Source organism: Caretta caretta, chromosome 22, assembly GCF_965140235.1.
Source record: "Caretta caretta isolate rCarCar2 chromosome 22, rCarCar1.hap1, whole genome shotgun sequence".
Taxonomy (NCBI): domain Eukaryota; kingdom Metazoa; phylum Chordata; order Testudines; family Cheloniidae; genus Caretta; species Caretta caretta.
In genome coordinates this window covers 17,703,948-17,717,251 of record NC_134227.1, presented here as the reverse complement: position 1 = coordinate 17,717,251, position 13,304 = coordinate 17,703,948, and the positions used below count along the sequence as shown (strand labels likewise).

The following is a 13,304-nucleotide window of genomic DNA, read 5'->3' as shown; positions in this document are numbered from 1 at the left end:
ATCAAGCCCTGGCAGTTACCCACTAGTTCTGCCCCAGTCCCTTAGGCTGGGGTCACATGTTGACCCCCATTACTGGAAATCCAGCATCCCCACCAGGCACCTTGCAGGCCTCTGATCACTGTTCTGTTGGGTCCCCCAGCAACACCACCAGCCCGAAGTCCAGCAGACAATGCAGCCTCCAATTCTGCTTCATCTTAACCTACTGGCCATCCAGACAGGGATCCATAAGCTGCAGAGTCCTTCCCCCCAGCCCAGCAGGTTCTCAGACACTGATCCAAGATGAGAGCGGCCTCGGCGGCAGCTCCCCACCACCTCATCCGCTCTCTCTCCTTTGTTCAATCGGTCTGCAAACCTGCCCCCGAGCGGTCTTTGAATACAAGGAGTCCTGAGTGGAGATCACCCTTGGGACCCCCCGTAGCAAAACACCTGGCTCGCTGGCTTCCCTGCAGCCCCAGACACATCCTCCTGCACCGCCTGACATTACGAAGGCTGAAAATATTCCCAAGCACAGTGGGAACGGCGGCAGCTGCAAACCTGCCTGAGCGGCACACAGGCCACCGAGGGGCTGCGCACAGCAGGGCAGAGCCAGTGCCATGCTTCGGCGTTCCTAGAAGGACGAACTTTGTAACTATGTGGCACAGGGTCGAGGTCATTCTCCATAGAACAGTCCTGCCGCCAGCTGCCCTCAGATTGCAGGGGGCGGCTCAGACCAGCATGCAAGCTTCAAAGCTGACCTCCCCCTTTCTTTATGTGCATCTGCAAAGCTCCCCATTTCTCACTCCCCCAGGACAAACGCTTTCTAAACTGATGCCAATGCCCGCAGAGCTCCTGAACAGACCCCACAGTAACAAGCCATCATGCCCAGGCCTCATGAGCACCCCGTCAACCACAATGTAAAGCAACTACGAGCTTCATTTTTAGAGACAAGCCTAAACCCTTATCCCAGATCCAAACATCCCCAGATTGTACAGATGGGGAAATTGATGCATGAGAAGAGGATGTAACTTGCCCCAAGATCAATCAGCATGTCAGCAACACACCTGGGAATAGAACCCAGGAGTCCTGATTCCCAGACCTGTGATAACCACTTGACTTCACTGCTGCCCTTTAATTACCTGTGGCGCTTTGAAGCCCAGGGACGCTCATGCGAACCAGCAACAGGGTCAGAGAAAGCTACCCTGGGGCAGTTGTCCCTGGCCATGGGGCTCAGCTTTGCTCTCTGGTTGTTTTGCATCAGCATCTTGCATACCCTCTAATCCTCAGCCGAGGATGCTACATAGGGTGACCAGGTGTCCCGTTTTTAAAGGACAGTCCTGTTTTCTGGGACTTTTTCTTATATAGGACAGTGGGTGGGGGGTAATAGGAGCCTGTTTTTTCACAGTTGCTATCTGGTCACCCTAATGCTACAGGACTAGGGCTTGTCAGAGCTCAGGGCAAGGGGAGGAAACGCAGGATAGCACGTTAACAAGCAGCCCTGAGCTCGGGGTATCTGGTTTTAGCAGGCCGAATACATTCTGTTAAATCTATTAAAACCTGGCTTCTCCCAGAGAGCCGGGGCTTTGGAGAAAGAGCACCTGTGTAAACAGAACACAAACAGCTCCTCATCATGGAAAAACCCAACCCCAGCAGTGCCATGGGACAGCCCAGGCAACACAGGGTGAAAATCACAGGGTTGGAGTGATGGGGGCAGCTGCTAGAGGTTTGCACGGCAGGACAAAACTGAAGCCGAGAAATTATTCTAGCACATGACATCGGGTTGCAATTAACCCCTTAGTTTCCCTCTGCAACATTTCCCCTCCCCCACATATTTTGCACAGGGGAGGGGCAAGGAATTCAGGGGCGAGAGGTGAAGAATGTGGAGAGACGATGCAAAATGTTGCAACACAGGGATTCCACCCCACACACCTCCCCAAGCTGTATTCCAGGATTTGTTGTTGTTTTTTGCAAGCAAGATTTTGCAGGATATGAGAGGTTGCCTGTGTAGTTTGGGTTGGTTGGTGACCATCTGAGGCTGACCCCAGTCACAGCCATTTGAGAGGAACTTTGTCAGCATCGATCTGTATATGTTAAAAATAATAATTCCTTCTTGTGTTGAGATGATTAAAAGCAAAGCAATTTTAACGTCTGCTTTGCTTTCTTTCCAGTTCATGCTTGCTGCTCTACCACCACCCCTAACGAGAGGCAGAACGGGCTCTTGATAGGGGCAGTGGGCTGAGAATTGGGAAATCAGTCCCATTAGGATTTGTATTGCACTTGCAGCGATAAGGCAGCAGCTCAGGATGGCCGAGGTGAGAGGCCCGTGGTCCTGAGGCAGCCTGGTCTGGTACAATCAGGGGCACCTCTTCTGTGACACGGCCATATTATGGCCATTACATGTGCTGTCGGGATCTGTGGCTGGGGATCCCAGGGCAGGGTGGGGGAAGGCACCTCTCCTCAGGGAAGGGAATAAAGAGGGGTAGCTGCCCTTGTCTTGGGGGAAGTAAAGGCGGGCTTTGGGGGTGAGAATAAATGGGGTGCTGCCTTTACTCCCTAGGGGGAATAAAAGAAGACCCAGGGGAATGGGTCTTCGACACTAGTGAGGCCTCATCTGGAGTACTGTGTCCAGTTTTGGGCCCCACACTACAAGAAGGATGTGGAAAAATTGGAAAGAGTCCAGCGGAGGGCAACAAAAATGATTAGGGGACTGGAACACATGAGTTATGAGGAGAGGCTGAGGGAACTGGGGATGTTTAGTCTACGGAAGAGAAGAATGAGGGGGGATTTGATAGCTGCTTTCAACTACCTGAAAGGGGGTTCCAAAGAGGATGGATCTAGACTGTTCTCAGTGGTAGCTGATGACAGAACAAGTAATGGTCTCAAGTTGCAGTGGAGGAGGTTTAGGTTGGATATTAGGAAAAACTTTTTCACTAGGAGGGTGGTGAAACACTGGAATGCGTTACCTAGGGAGGTGGCGGAATCTCCTTCCTTAGATATTTTTAAGGTCAGGCTTGACAAAGCCCTGGCTGGGATGATTTAATTGGGGATCGGTCCTGCTTTGAGCAGGGGGTTGGACTAGATGACCTCCTGAGGTCCCTTCCAACCCTGAAATTCTATGATTCTATGAATGGGAGGGAGGCACCATTCCCTACCCTTGGGGGGTGGGGGTGGGGTGTACCCATGGGAATAGAGGGGAGCTGTGACCCAGGAACTGGCAGAGGGCACTCTGACGCTTCTCAGGGCAGCCAGGGCTGTGAGTTACCTTGTTGCCACCTGCCTCCAGTGTGTGGGGTCCTTGCCTGTGCCAGCTGGGTGTTAGCTCAAGCATGCTTCTCTGGGCTCCACCAGTCATGTCTTTGCCCTGTAGGTTGACAATCCGCATACCCGAGCCCATGACTCCTTTCAAAGTGACCCGCTATGGCGTCCAGCCTCTGATCACTGGATACCCACCGAAATCCCAGAGCCTTTGTTCCCAAAGAACAATGTACCCCAGTTGATTAGTTTTACCTTAGCCCACCCCACCTGTATCATATGCAGCACTTGAGTTCAATGATAAAACAAAAGGAAATTTATTTAAGAAAGAACAGAGATTCAAATATAAACCAGCATGAGAGATGGGAATACATGGTTACATTTAAAGCAACATCATTTCACTCATTCTTGATCTAAAATTTAAACTTCTTTAGACAGGGGGAGAACTTGTTAGTTATCTCCCCAGAAGTTCTCTCCTGTATCTTCAACCAAGCTTAGCTGAGACCCACTTTTTCCGAAACCAACTCACTGCCAGTTTACTTCCTAGGTGAAGGATCCCAGGGGGTGTCTCCAAAATACACAAGAACAGACCTTTGATGTTCACCTGAACATCAGGCTGTCCCACACACCTGCTATTTACCGCTTCCTGTTAAATTTCCTCTTGTTTGAAGATTTCACAGTCCTTCATTAATATTCACCTCAGACTGTAGATGGAGGCCCATTGTGAACCTCACAATACTTAATTTACACGTAAACAGCCAGTGTAGTTGTAGCCGTGTAGATCCCAGGATATTAGAGAGACTAGGTGGGTGAGGTAATATCTTTTATTGGACTAATTTCTGTTGGTGAGAGAGATAATCTTTTGAGCTTACACAGAGCTCTTAGATTCATAGATATTAAGGTCAGAAGGGACCATTATGATCATCTAGTCTGACCTCCTGCACAACGCAGGCCACAGAATCTCACTCACCCACTCCTGCGAAAAACCTCTCACCTATGTCTGAGCTATTGAAGTCCTCAAATCGTGGTTTAAAGACTTCAAGGAGCAGAGAATACTCCAGCAAGTGACCCGTGCCCCACGCTGCAGAGGAAGGCGAAAAACCTCCAGGGCCTCTTCCAATCTGCCCTGGAGGAAAATTCCTTCCCGACCCCAAATATGGCGATCAGCTAAACCCTGAGCATATGGGCAAGATTCACCAGCCAGATACCCAGGAAAGAATTCTCTGTAGTAACTCTGATCCCACTCCATCTAACATCCCATATTTCAGGTCTGGGAAAGGAACTCCTAGTGTCACAGCAAACTGCAAGGGGGGGGGGGGGGACAGATTGTTTAGCATAAGTAGTTAGCACATATTGTAAGGGACCATTCAAGGACCATTCCTTTTCCTGAAAGGAAACCTGCACAATACTTTCAAAAGGTGAGTTTGGGAGCTTAAATTCATTACTCAGCTAGACAACAAAAATCATGGACTGAACATAGACTCTGGATTTATGGCTTATTACAACCATCTGTAACCCACTAACCCCCTCTTTTTGTCCGATGGCTGCGGGGGTTTTAACGGACCACTTCCTCTTGAATGAGATTAACAAGGCCTGGGACAGTCCAGTTTGGAAAAGAGACAACTGGGGGGGAGTGGTGGTGGGGGATATGACAGAGGTCTATGAAACCATGCATGGTGTGTAATTTACCCCTTCACATAACACAAGAATCAGGGGTCACCCTATGAAATTAATAGGCAGTAGGGTTAAAACAAACAGAGGGCAGTACTTCTCATGACGCACGGTCAACCTGTGGAACTCACTGCCAGGGGGACGTGCGACGGGCGTTAAGTACGGCTGTGTTCAAAAAGAGCACGAGGCAAGTTCAATGGCGGATGGGGTTCACCAAGGGCTAGGAGCCAAGACGCTCAGGGATGCAACCCCGTGCTCCGGGCGCCCCGAAGGGCCAGAAGCTGGGAGTGGCTGACGGGGGCGGGACCCCTGGACAATCGCCCTGTTCTGGTCGGGGCAGCGGAAGCATCTGGCCCCAGCCACGGCCTGCCGACCGGATCCTGGGCTGGCTGCTCCAGGGGCTGGCCCAGGATCGCCGGGGGGGCCCGGCACCGGCCGGGGGCCACGGGAGGTGAGCCCAGGCTCCGCCTGGGGGTGGCGGAGCCGCCAGGGGGAGAGAGCCCGTCCCCAGCCGCCCCTCTGCCCAGGGTAGGGCGCTGTCCCTTTAAATCCTCAGCCCACCCACCCAGCCGGAGCCAGCATTAGCCAATCGCAGGAGCCTCGGGACCCATAGGCCACGCCCCTTCCGTCGGAACGTAAACAGCAACCCCCCCCCCCCGGAGTCCTTCAAACAGCCCAATCAGAGCGCGAGCAGGGGCGGTTCTCGCCGCCCATTGGCCGGCGTCCAGCCCCGCCCACTCAAGATGGTGGCGCCCATCCGCGCGGAGGGAGCCCCGGGACGTGGATAAGACTCACCCCCCGCGGGGGGGGGGGAGAGTGGAAGCGATCCGGGGTGCCCCCCCCGTGGGAGAGCGGGGTGAGGAGCTGCTCCCCCCCACGCCGCGGAGGGATGGAATCGCCCAGCCGGCACTCCCCCCCCGCCCCAGTCAGAGGACCCCCCACCCCTGCGGGATTTCACACCCCCACCCTGCTGGGACCCCTGCCTGAGCGCCCCCCCCCGCCTGGTAGCAAAGGGAAACATCCCCCCACCCCACCCCACCCCACCCCCCGCAGCCAGGACCTTGAAACGCTAAAGTGACCCCCCCCCCCGGCACATTTAGCCACCAGAGGATCCTCTTCTCCTCCAGCTGCCTGGCAGGTCCCTCCCCACCCCCTGGGAACCATCCCCATCCCTTCCGCTTTTCCCATCAGAGCCTGACCCTTCTCTTTTCCTCCAACCCAGCTGCTGTAGTTCACGCCGGGACCCCCCTCGTCAGGGCGCGAGCCATGGATCTAGTGTTCCTGGTCGTCAACGGCGTAGGGATGGCCCTGGATTTCTTGAGCCTCCTGCTCGATGTGAACTTCTTCCTGGTCTCCACCTTGGTCTCCGTGCTGGTCTGGCTCATCACGTTCGTCTACAACCTGCCCAGTGCATTGGTGGCTGGTGTGATCCAGTGCTGGAACGGGACTTTGTTCTCCTTGGTGTACCTGGTGGAGGCGCTTTGCTGCCTGGCCCTGGGCTCTGTCCAAACGGTCACCGGCCTGTTCCGAGGCTTCTGCTCCAGTCTGGAGAGTCTGAAAGTGATCGGGAACCTGTTCTCGCACCTGGTCCTGAGAAGCAAGGAACTTGTGCACCGAGGGCTCTGGAATGTGGTTGGCTCTGGCCAGTCGCTCCTGAGGCAGGTATGCGAAGTGTTTACCATTGTCATGAGCCTCCTCGCCTACTTCGTTAACAGCATCATCAACATCTGCCTGATCGGCACCCAGAATCTGGTGCTGGCCCTGTGGGACTCCATCATTGGCCCTTTCCTAAGAGTCACAGACCTCCTCTCTGCTTTCCTTGCTCACATGTCTAGCAGTGCCATTGCCATGTCCATTCTCGTGTGGTCACCCTGCCAGCTGGCATTCGAACTCCTAGAGTCCATGAGCAAACTCCTGGTTAATGTCTTCTTCCTGAATCTTTATGGCCTAGGGTTGCTCGCCCTAATTGTCACAGTCAGCATCTTAGTCCTCAACCCTGAGCTGACAAGGACGCTGGCAAACCATGTGTTGGGATACCTGAATACCTTGCCTTCCTACCACCGCCTGCGGAGGGACATCTGGCGCCTCTATCAGATTGTGCTCTTGTCACTGGGGATGGTCGTGAGCTCCCATGCTTGGCGCAGGGTAGCAGGCTGGGGTCTCCAAATGGCCAACTGGAATGGAGGAGGCAGAGCAACAAATCAACAGGTCAATCAAGAGCCACAAGGTGCAGAGGTCAACCAAGGCAGGCAAGGGGCAGCTGCAACCATTCATAGGCCAGTTGCTCTTGGAGGAGCTCATCAGAGAAGACCAGGGCTGCCTGGAGCCAATCAGCAGGGTGCAGGTGGTGCCCGTCAGGTGCAGCAGCCGGCAGCCAGAGGACATGAGGACCAACATGACACGAACGTTGAGCAAGGATCAAATGTGCAACCAGCCTCTGGTCGAAATGCCACAGCAGGGCAGCGCCTCCAGCCACCAGGAGAAGGACCAAGCACATCACGAGCCAAAGCTCTGAGGAAAGAGCAGCTGAATGCTTCGGAGGAGGACAGCGAGGATGTCGCTTTGGAGAATGACCCGTGGATGCTCCTGAAAGAACAAGAAGAACGTAAAAAATGTGTCATCTGCCAGGACCAAAGCAAGACAGTCTTGCTCCTGCCCTGCAGGCACTTGTGCCTCTGCCAACAATGCACCGAAATCCTACTGCAGCAGGCCATCTACCAGCGCAACTGCCCACTCTGCCGACAGATGATATTGCAGACTCTCGACGTGTACTTGTGAGTTCGGGGTGTCGCTTAATCTACATTCCACCGGGCTTACCCGGTGTGCCAGCCAGCACAGGAGAATCCTGGGACCCTGGCTTCCCGGTGGTGTTACTTTGTGTGTCGGTACCCGGCAGTAGCTCAACGCTTTCTATGCCACCAGGAGTTTTCCAAAGAACCGAGAATGGCACTGAAACAGAGAGAACATTAGAAGCTTGGTTTCACTAATATTATGGTGTAACTTGCTTGTCACTGCCACTGGAAAGCACAGCAGCCGGTCTCAATAATGGACTGAAAGGTTTTGGCAGTTGAACATTCTGTATTTCAAGGACTTTTGCCCAGAGTGCAGAATCTTCCTCTGTTGGCTCATCATATAGAGTATCCAAAGCAAGGCTTGAAAAAGGCTCCAGACACTTCCTAGCAAAAGTCTGCTATGAAAGATGAAGGCTGTGCCCTGGTAAGAAACTCAGCTGTTAGGAAAAAGCAAATGCTGGAATTCCAACCCTGCTATTAGGAGCAAGGCAGGCTTGGCTAATGACTGCCTGAAAATCTTGGCATTTCTCCTCTTCTCTCAGCTGTTGAGAGGGAGAGGGAGCTCTTCTTGTTCCCCCTTACCCTCCTGCTTTCTTGTAGGGGGGCAGGAAGGGAGTTGAGTGGCTGACATTGACACGTTCTTGGTCAGTTTCACAGCAAACTACAGTGCTGTCTTATCAATTTCACACTGGTGCCCCAGGCTCACAGGTCCAGATTCTCAAAGATATTTAGGCCTCAAATGCCTATCAATTTCAATGGGAGCTGGGCACTTAAATAGTTTTGAGGATCTCAGCTACAGCCCCTAGTGAGTGGGCAAGTGCATCTTTCAAGCCTGATCCAAAAGACTGGCTCGTGATCTCCACAGCAAGAGGCCTATTTGGCTTTTGGTTGCAGAAGCACACCCTGTGCAGTCTTTAATCATTTCTTCAGAAACTGTCACAGTATTTTGGATCCTGGTGCTATCTGGGGTCTTGATTTTTTCTTTTTCCCCTTCAAAAGCTGGTAATGCAGGGGGGAAATTACTAGGCTGTGGGATTTTTCCAGCTCATTTTCCCCACTTCTCTCAGGGCCCCTCCTCCTCGAGAGAGACGCAAGTTAGAAGCCAAATGTTGCTACTGGGGAGAACACAAACTCTTCCCAGTTTAACTTACCATAGAGTTAAGTCAGAACCTCATTGGATACACTTGCATGTAATTAGCACAGATCACCTATGCAAGATAGCACATTCCAGACTCCTTGCACGGCTTTTCTTTTCTTTTCTTTTTTTTTTTTGGGATGGGGGGTGTTTCAGTGGGGGAGAGGAAAGCTGACTCTTTTTTCCTTTTGAAGATTTTCTTCTCATGAATGTGGTGCTGTTTTAACAGCCCTGGAGACTGAAGGCCTCCATTTATCCACAGAACAGGTCCAGCTTGGGCAGCAGCAATGCAAGCATCCACATCTCACTGTACTTCCCTCCACACTCAGAGGGTCCCCTTTAGAAGGGACTTGATTCTCCGTGGCCTACTCAACCCATGGCCTTTACTGAGACTGCTCTAGAGCCATCCCGTTGTAACTGTCTTCACTGTCTCCCAGACTGGGTTGGAATTGAAGGAGTGGTCTCCGAGGGGGGAAGCTCCAAATCCCAATGCTGGACCGCTGAGACATGCAGACTCTGGGGAGCAAGTACTTTTCCATGTGGGATGAAGCTGTGATTGCACATATAGGGGTTGTAATTTAGAGTGGGATTATATAGTGTTGAGTTTTACCCACAGCCTGAAATGTGAAACATATCATGAGATCTCCTTTGCTTGTGCACCATCCCCTTGCAGTGAAACTTAGCAGTAGTCTCTGGACTGGGAGGTCTGGAGGGCCTGTCAACATTTTGCCAGTAAGCGTAATTCCAAGAGATCAGCAAGCTGACAAATACATATTTAAACTAAAACCCTCTCGTGTTCCCGGATGCTTGAGATGGGTTATAAGAGTGCCAGAATCAATTTAATTGTCAGTACTTACATTGGAAAGAGTCCCTGGACCACAAGACAAGAGGCTGAGGGCTGTTTTTCTTCTCTCTCAAGCTAATAAATAATTGATAGTTGGTCTGACCCCAAATGAAGCCCTGTATTAAGGCCAGAGAGCACTTGGGGAGGGTCAAATGAGTTTGTTTACACTGCAGAATTCTATTATGTCATAACGAGACGTGGGCTAGTCGGTGTGAATGTAACTGAACAGTTATAAGCACTTCGTGGGACGTTGTTACAGCCTCAGGGTGAAATGCTGGCTGTGCTGATGGCAATGGGAAAATTGACTTCAGTGGGTGCAGGATTTACCCCTGGTCTCGCTCCGGCGTTAGTATATGAGGCGGCCCCTGCATGGAGGCCAGAACCGAACAGTTCTACCAAGGGTGGGGCACTGTGCTGCCCTGCAGAGCATGGCACACAACGGCCTGTAGGAAGACCCCCCGTATTTGTGTGCTTGACGGTCTTAGGGAGGCTGATCCAGGCGTTGGCGAAGAGTTTCAGGGCGGAGCTTCACCTGGCAGATGAGTGTGAAGGGTGAGATGCAGAACCTGTGAGGTTAAGCTTCTAACCTCGAAAGCTGCAAGGGAGCAGTGCTGCTACTGGGCCACTGATACGTAAAATGATGGAGGTTTCACTTTCTGATCAATAAAAAAAGAATCCTAGACAAGCATTTGAATGGCTGCTGTGTGATGCCGCTGGCAAGGGGATGAAAAATATCCTTCTCTGCCCCTTCTGAGCGCCTTACACTTGAAATCTAGGGTGACAAAAGTGAGATGTCACCGAATCAACTTCTGCCCTCGCTTGTAACCCACGCAGCCAGAGGTACAATGTGGGCCCTGCCTATTCTGACACACAGCCAGGCTTGCAATCCTCATGTTTACAATCTCTTACTTTGCTATTTTAGAAAAAAATTTCCTTCCCCCCCAGCTGCAGTCTGTTTCAAATGTTGCTTTCCTCTCCATCTGGCCAGTCCCTTTCATTTTCTGCCTCACCTCCATTTTGAAACACTGCAGGGGGATGTTGAAATCCAAACGGAGAATTGTTTATTTTCTAAAAAGAAAAGGAGGACTTGTGGCACCTTAGAGACTAACCAATTTATTTGAGCATAAGCTTTCGTGAGCTACAGCTCACTTCATCGGATGCTGTAGCTCGCGAAAGCTTATGCTCAAGTAAATTTGTTAGTCTCTATTGTGCCACAAGTACTCTTTTCTTTTTTCAGATACAGACTAACACGGCTGCTACTCTGAAACCTGTTTATTTTCTGTGAATTCCCCTGGAAATGCTCTGATTGATTTGTAGAGTTTGTATAACCCACCCCCCAATCACCACAAGAGCGTCTCAAAGCGCAGCAGAATGGTGGCTGTGGGGCTGGGCCAAAGCTCCTTCCCGGTGGTACGTGTGTTCTGTCCCTTCAGAAAGTGCTCCAGGGCCTTAGTGCTGATGGGCTGGGGGGAAAGACCATGCCAAGTAACAAAGCTCATAGCTGCATTGCTAAAATCCCAAGTGTATTTGTGGTATTATTCATGCCACAAATTGCACAGGCACAATCTAATACAGTAGCACGGGTCAGCTGGTGTAAATGGGCAGAGAGCTATGCCCAATTCAGCCTGAGGAGGATCTGGCCGAAGAGGCTTCTTAGGCTCTTGGGGAGGTGCAGCGTCCACAACTGTACGTAATGCTTTCCACCTGCTCCAGCACAGATGAGGCTATTCCACTTCTTCCTAACCATCCCCCTTGGAAGCTGGAGGCAGGCAGAGGCCTGCGCAGCAAACCTGGCCCTCTTGGTAAAGTTAGCCAGACCCTCCCCATTTGTGCCTTCGTAAAAAGCTGGCTCCCTCATGGCTGCTCTCTGGCTGCTCTGCTTCAGGGGTTTATTTTGAGCGATTGCTTTTCTAACGCAATCCCCTGAGGGAGAGAGTTTTGTATCGGGCTTTCTGGGGGACTTCTCTTCCCAGAGCTCACTGCTGCTTCCCTTCCTATCCAGTCTTTTTTGATGTTTTAAAAGTCAGTCTCTCTGCCTTTTTAGGGGCTGTTATTTGCTGTCCAGAAAAGCTGTGTGTTTTAAGGTTAACTCTTTGCACTACTAACCTGACTCTGCACATTAAAGTCTCTTTTGCAAAAACCAAACTGCCTATGGCCCTGTTCTTGGGAGTGCTCCAATTGGGGGAGGGCCACCTCCCCACAGGGATACTGGTGTTGAACTTCATTTCCGCTCATCTCTGGCCCACTGGAAAAGGGAGAAAGCCCTGCAGCCAGAGATTGCAGGCTTTAATCAGCAGGGAACCTGCAGCTTTAGCAGGAGAGTTCTGAGCAAAAACGACAAGGGTGAAGAACAGGGTAGGACGCGGGGGGGGTGGGCAGAGAGGGCTGGGGGGAGCATGTTCAGATCGTGCACACAACCAGAGAGGGAGAGGAGGGGACCCTTCAGGGGTGTGGTCAGGCCCTAGGCAGATATGGGGATGGTGTGTCAGGGGTGTGCTTGGGCGTAACACACAGTTAACCTTCAACTGGGGAAGCTTGGCCACTTGCATGCACAAGTGCAGCTATGGCTAGTGCCCCCCTTTGCCTCCCACGTCCCAGTTGTGTGAAACAAAACGAGCAGGCAGTAAAAACCGGCCGAGTTCTTGGTCAATATCCCTGCACTCCAACCTCTTTCAGAGCCATGTTCCCTCACTCACTGGTATCTGTTATTTGTATATATGTTCTTCTTGCAACCAGATCAGGCCTTGGGCAGTGGGGAGAACCTAGCCAACAGGAAAGCTTCAGCGTTTACAGGTCAGCTGGGTTTTGAGTTATGCTGTACGGAAGGGAACAAAAAAAATCTGAAATTAATTCATTTTTTTCTCAGCAGGAAAAAGCTTTCCCCTCACCCTCTCATAATAAATAATAATATAATAAAATAGTGGTTAGATTTTGCTCTAGCTTTCCAAAGAGAAATCTAGGAAATCTTTGAGCTTAGCCAAAGCATGGAAAAGTTCAACCCCCACAGAAGGCTTTGCAGAAATTTCTGAGCATGCGGAGACATGTGGCTCAGCATAGACGCCACCTTATCTGATACTCTGGGGGGCCTTGAGCAAGTTGCTTCCCTTCTCAGTGATTCAGCTTCTCCAGCTGTGAAATGGGGATGATGATCTGGACCTATCCCCCAAGGGTGGATGGGAGGCTAATTTATTCATGCCTGCAAAATGTGACACTTCAGGGTATCTCTAGGAGGCACTATAAGCAGAGAGAGAAGACCCAGAAAGGAGGATGTTTCACTTATTATGTGTCTAGGTAACATTTCCTTGTAACAATATGGAAGCCACAACTATCTGGCTTCCTATCAATTATGCTTTGAGGTCTGTGAAAGTGCAGTGGCTGTTTAATGTGTTATCCTTCACGTCCTGTCCTGAGTTGCTGGACAGATATGCACGGGTAAGCATGCTGCTTTTCAACCCAGAGGTGGTTGCATTTCACGAGTGGATGAACTATTCTTGCATATAGTTTGGAGCCATGAAATGGGAAGGAGTTCTGGCTTCCAGTTCCCTGATCTAAATGCTCAACAACCCCAGTCCCAGAGTAAGGAACATAATCCAGGAGTCCTAAAGCTCAGACTCCTCCACTCTAGTCAATAGAA

General features: G+C 51.3%; 1 protein-coding gene across 1 annotated transcript; it reads left to right on the top strand.

The window, feature by feature from the left end:
• Positions 1 to 5,619: 5,619 nt before the first annotated feature.
• On the top strand, positions 5,620 to 11,815 carry RNF26 (ring finger protein 26). The gene is made up of 2 exons (XM_048827507.2): positions 5,620 to 5,755; positions 6,122 to 11,815. Exon 2 carries the CDS (start codon positions 6,166 to 6,168, stop codon positions 7,675 to 7,677), a length of 1,512 nt encoding a protein of 503 aa, XP_048683464.1. The 5' UTR covers positions 5,620 to 5,755; positions 6,122 to 6,165; the 3' UTR covers positions 7,678 to 11,815.
• The last annotated feature ends 1,489 nt before the right edge of the window (positions 11,816 to 13,304 follow it).

Bases quoted from the DNA above. Each gene is read 5' to 3' on its own strand.
- RNF26 (XM_048827507.2), top strand. From the start codon at position 6,166: ATGGATCTAGTGTTCCTGGTCGTCAACGGCGTAGGGATGGCCCTGGAT.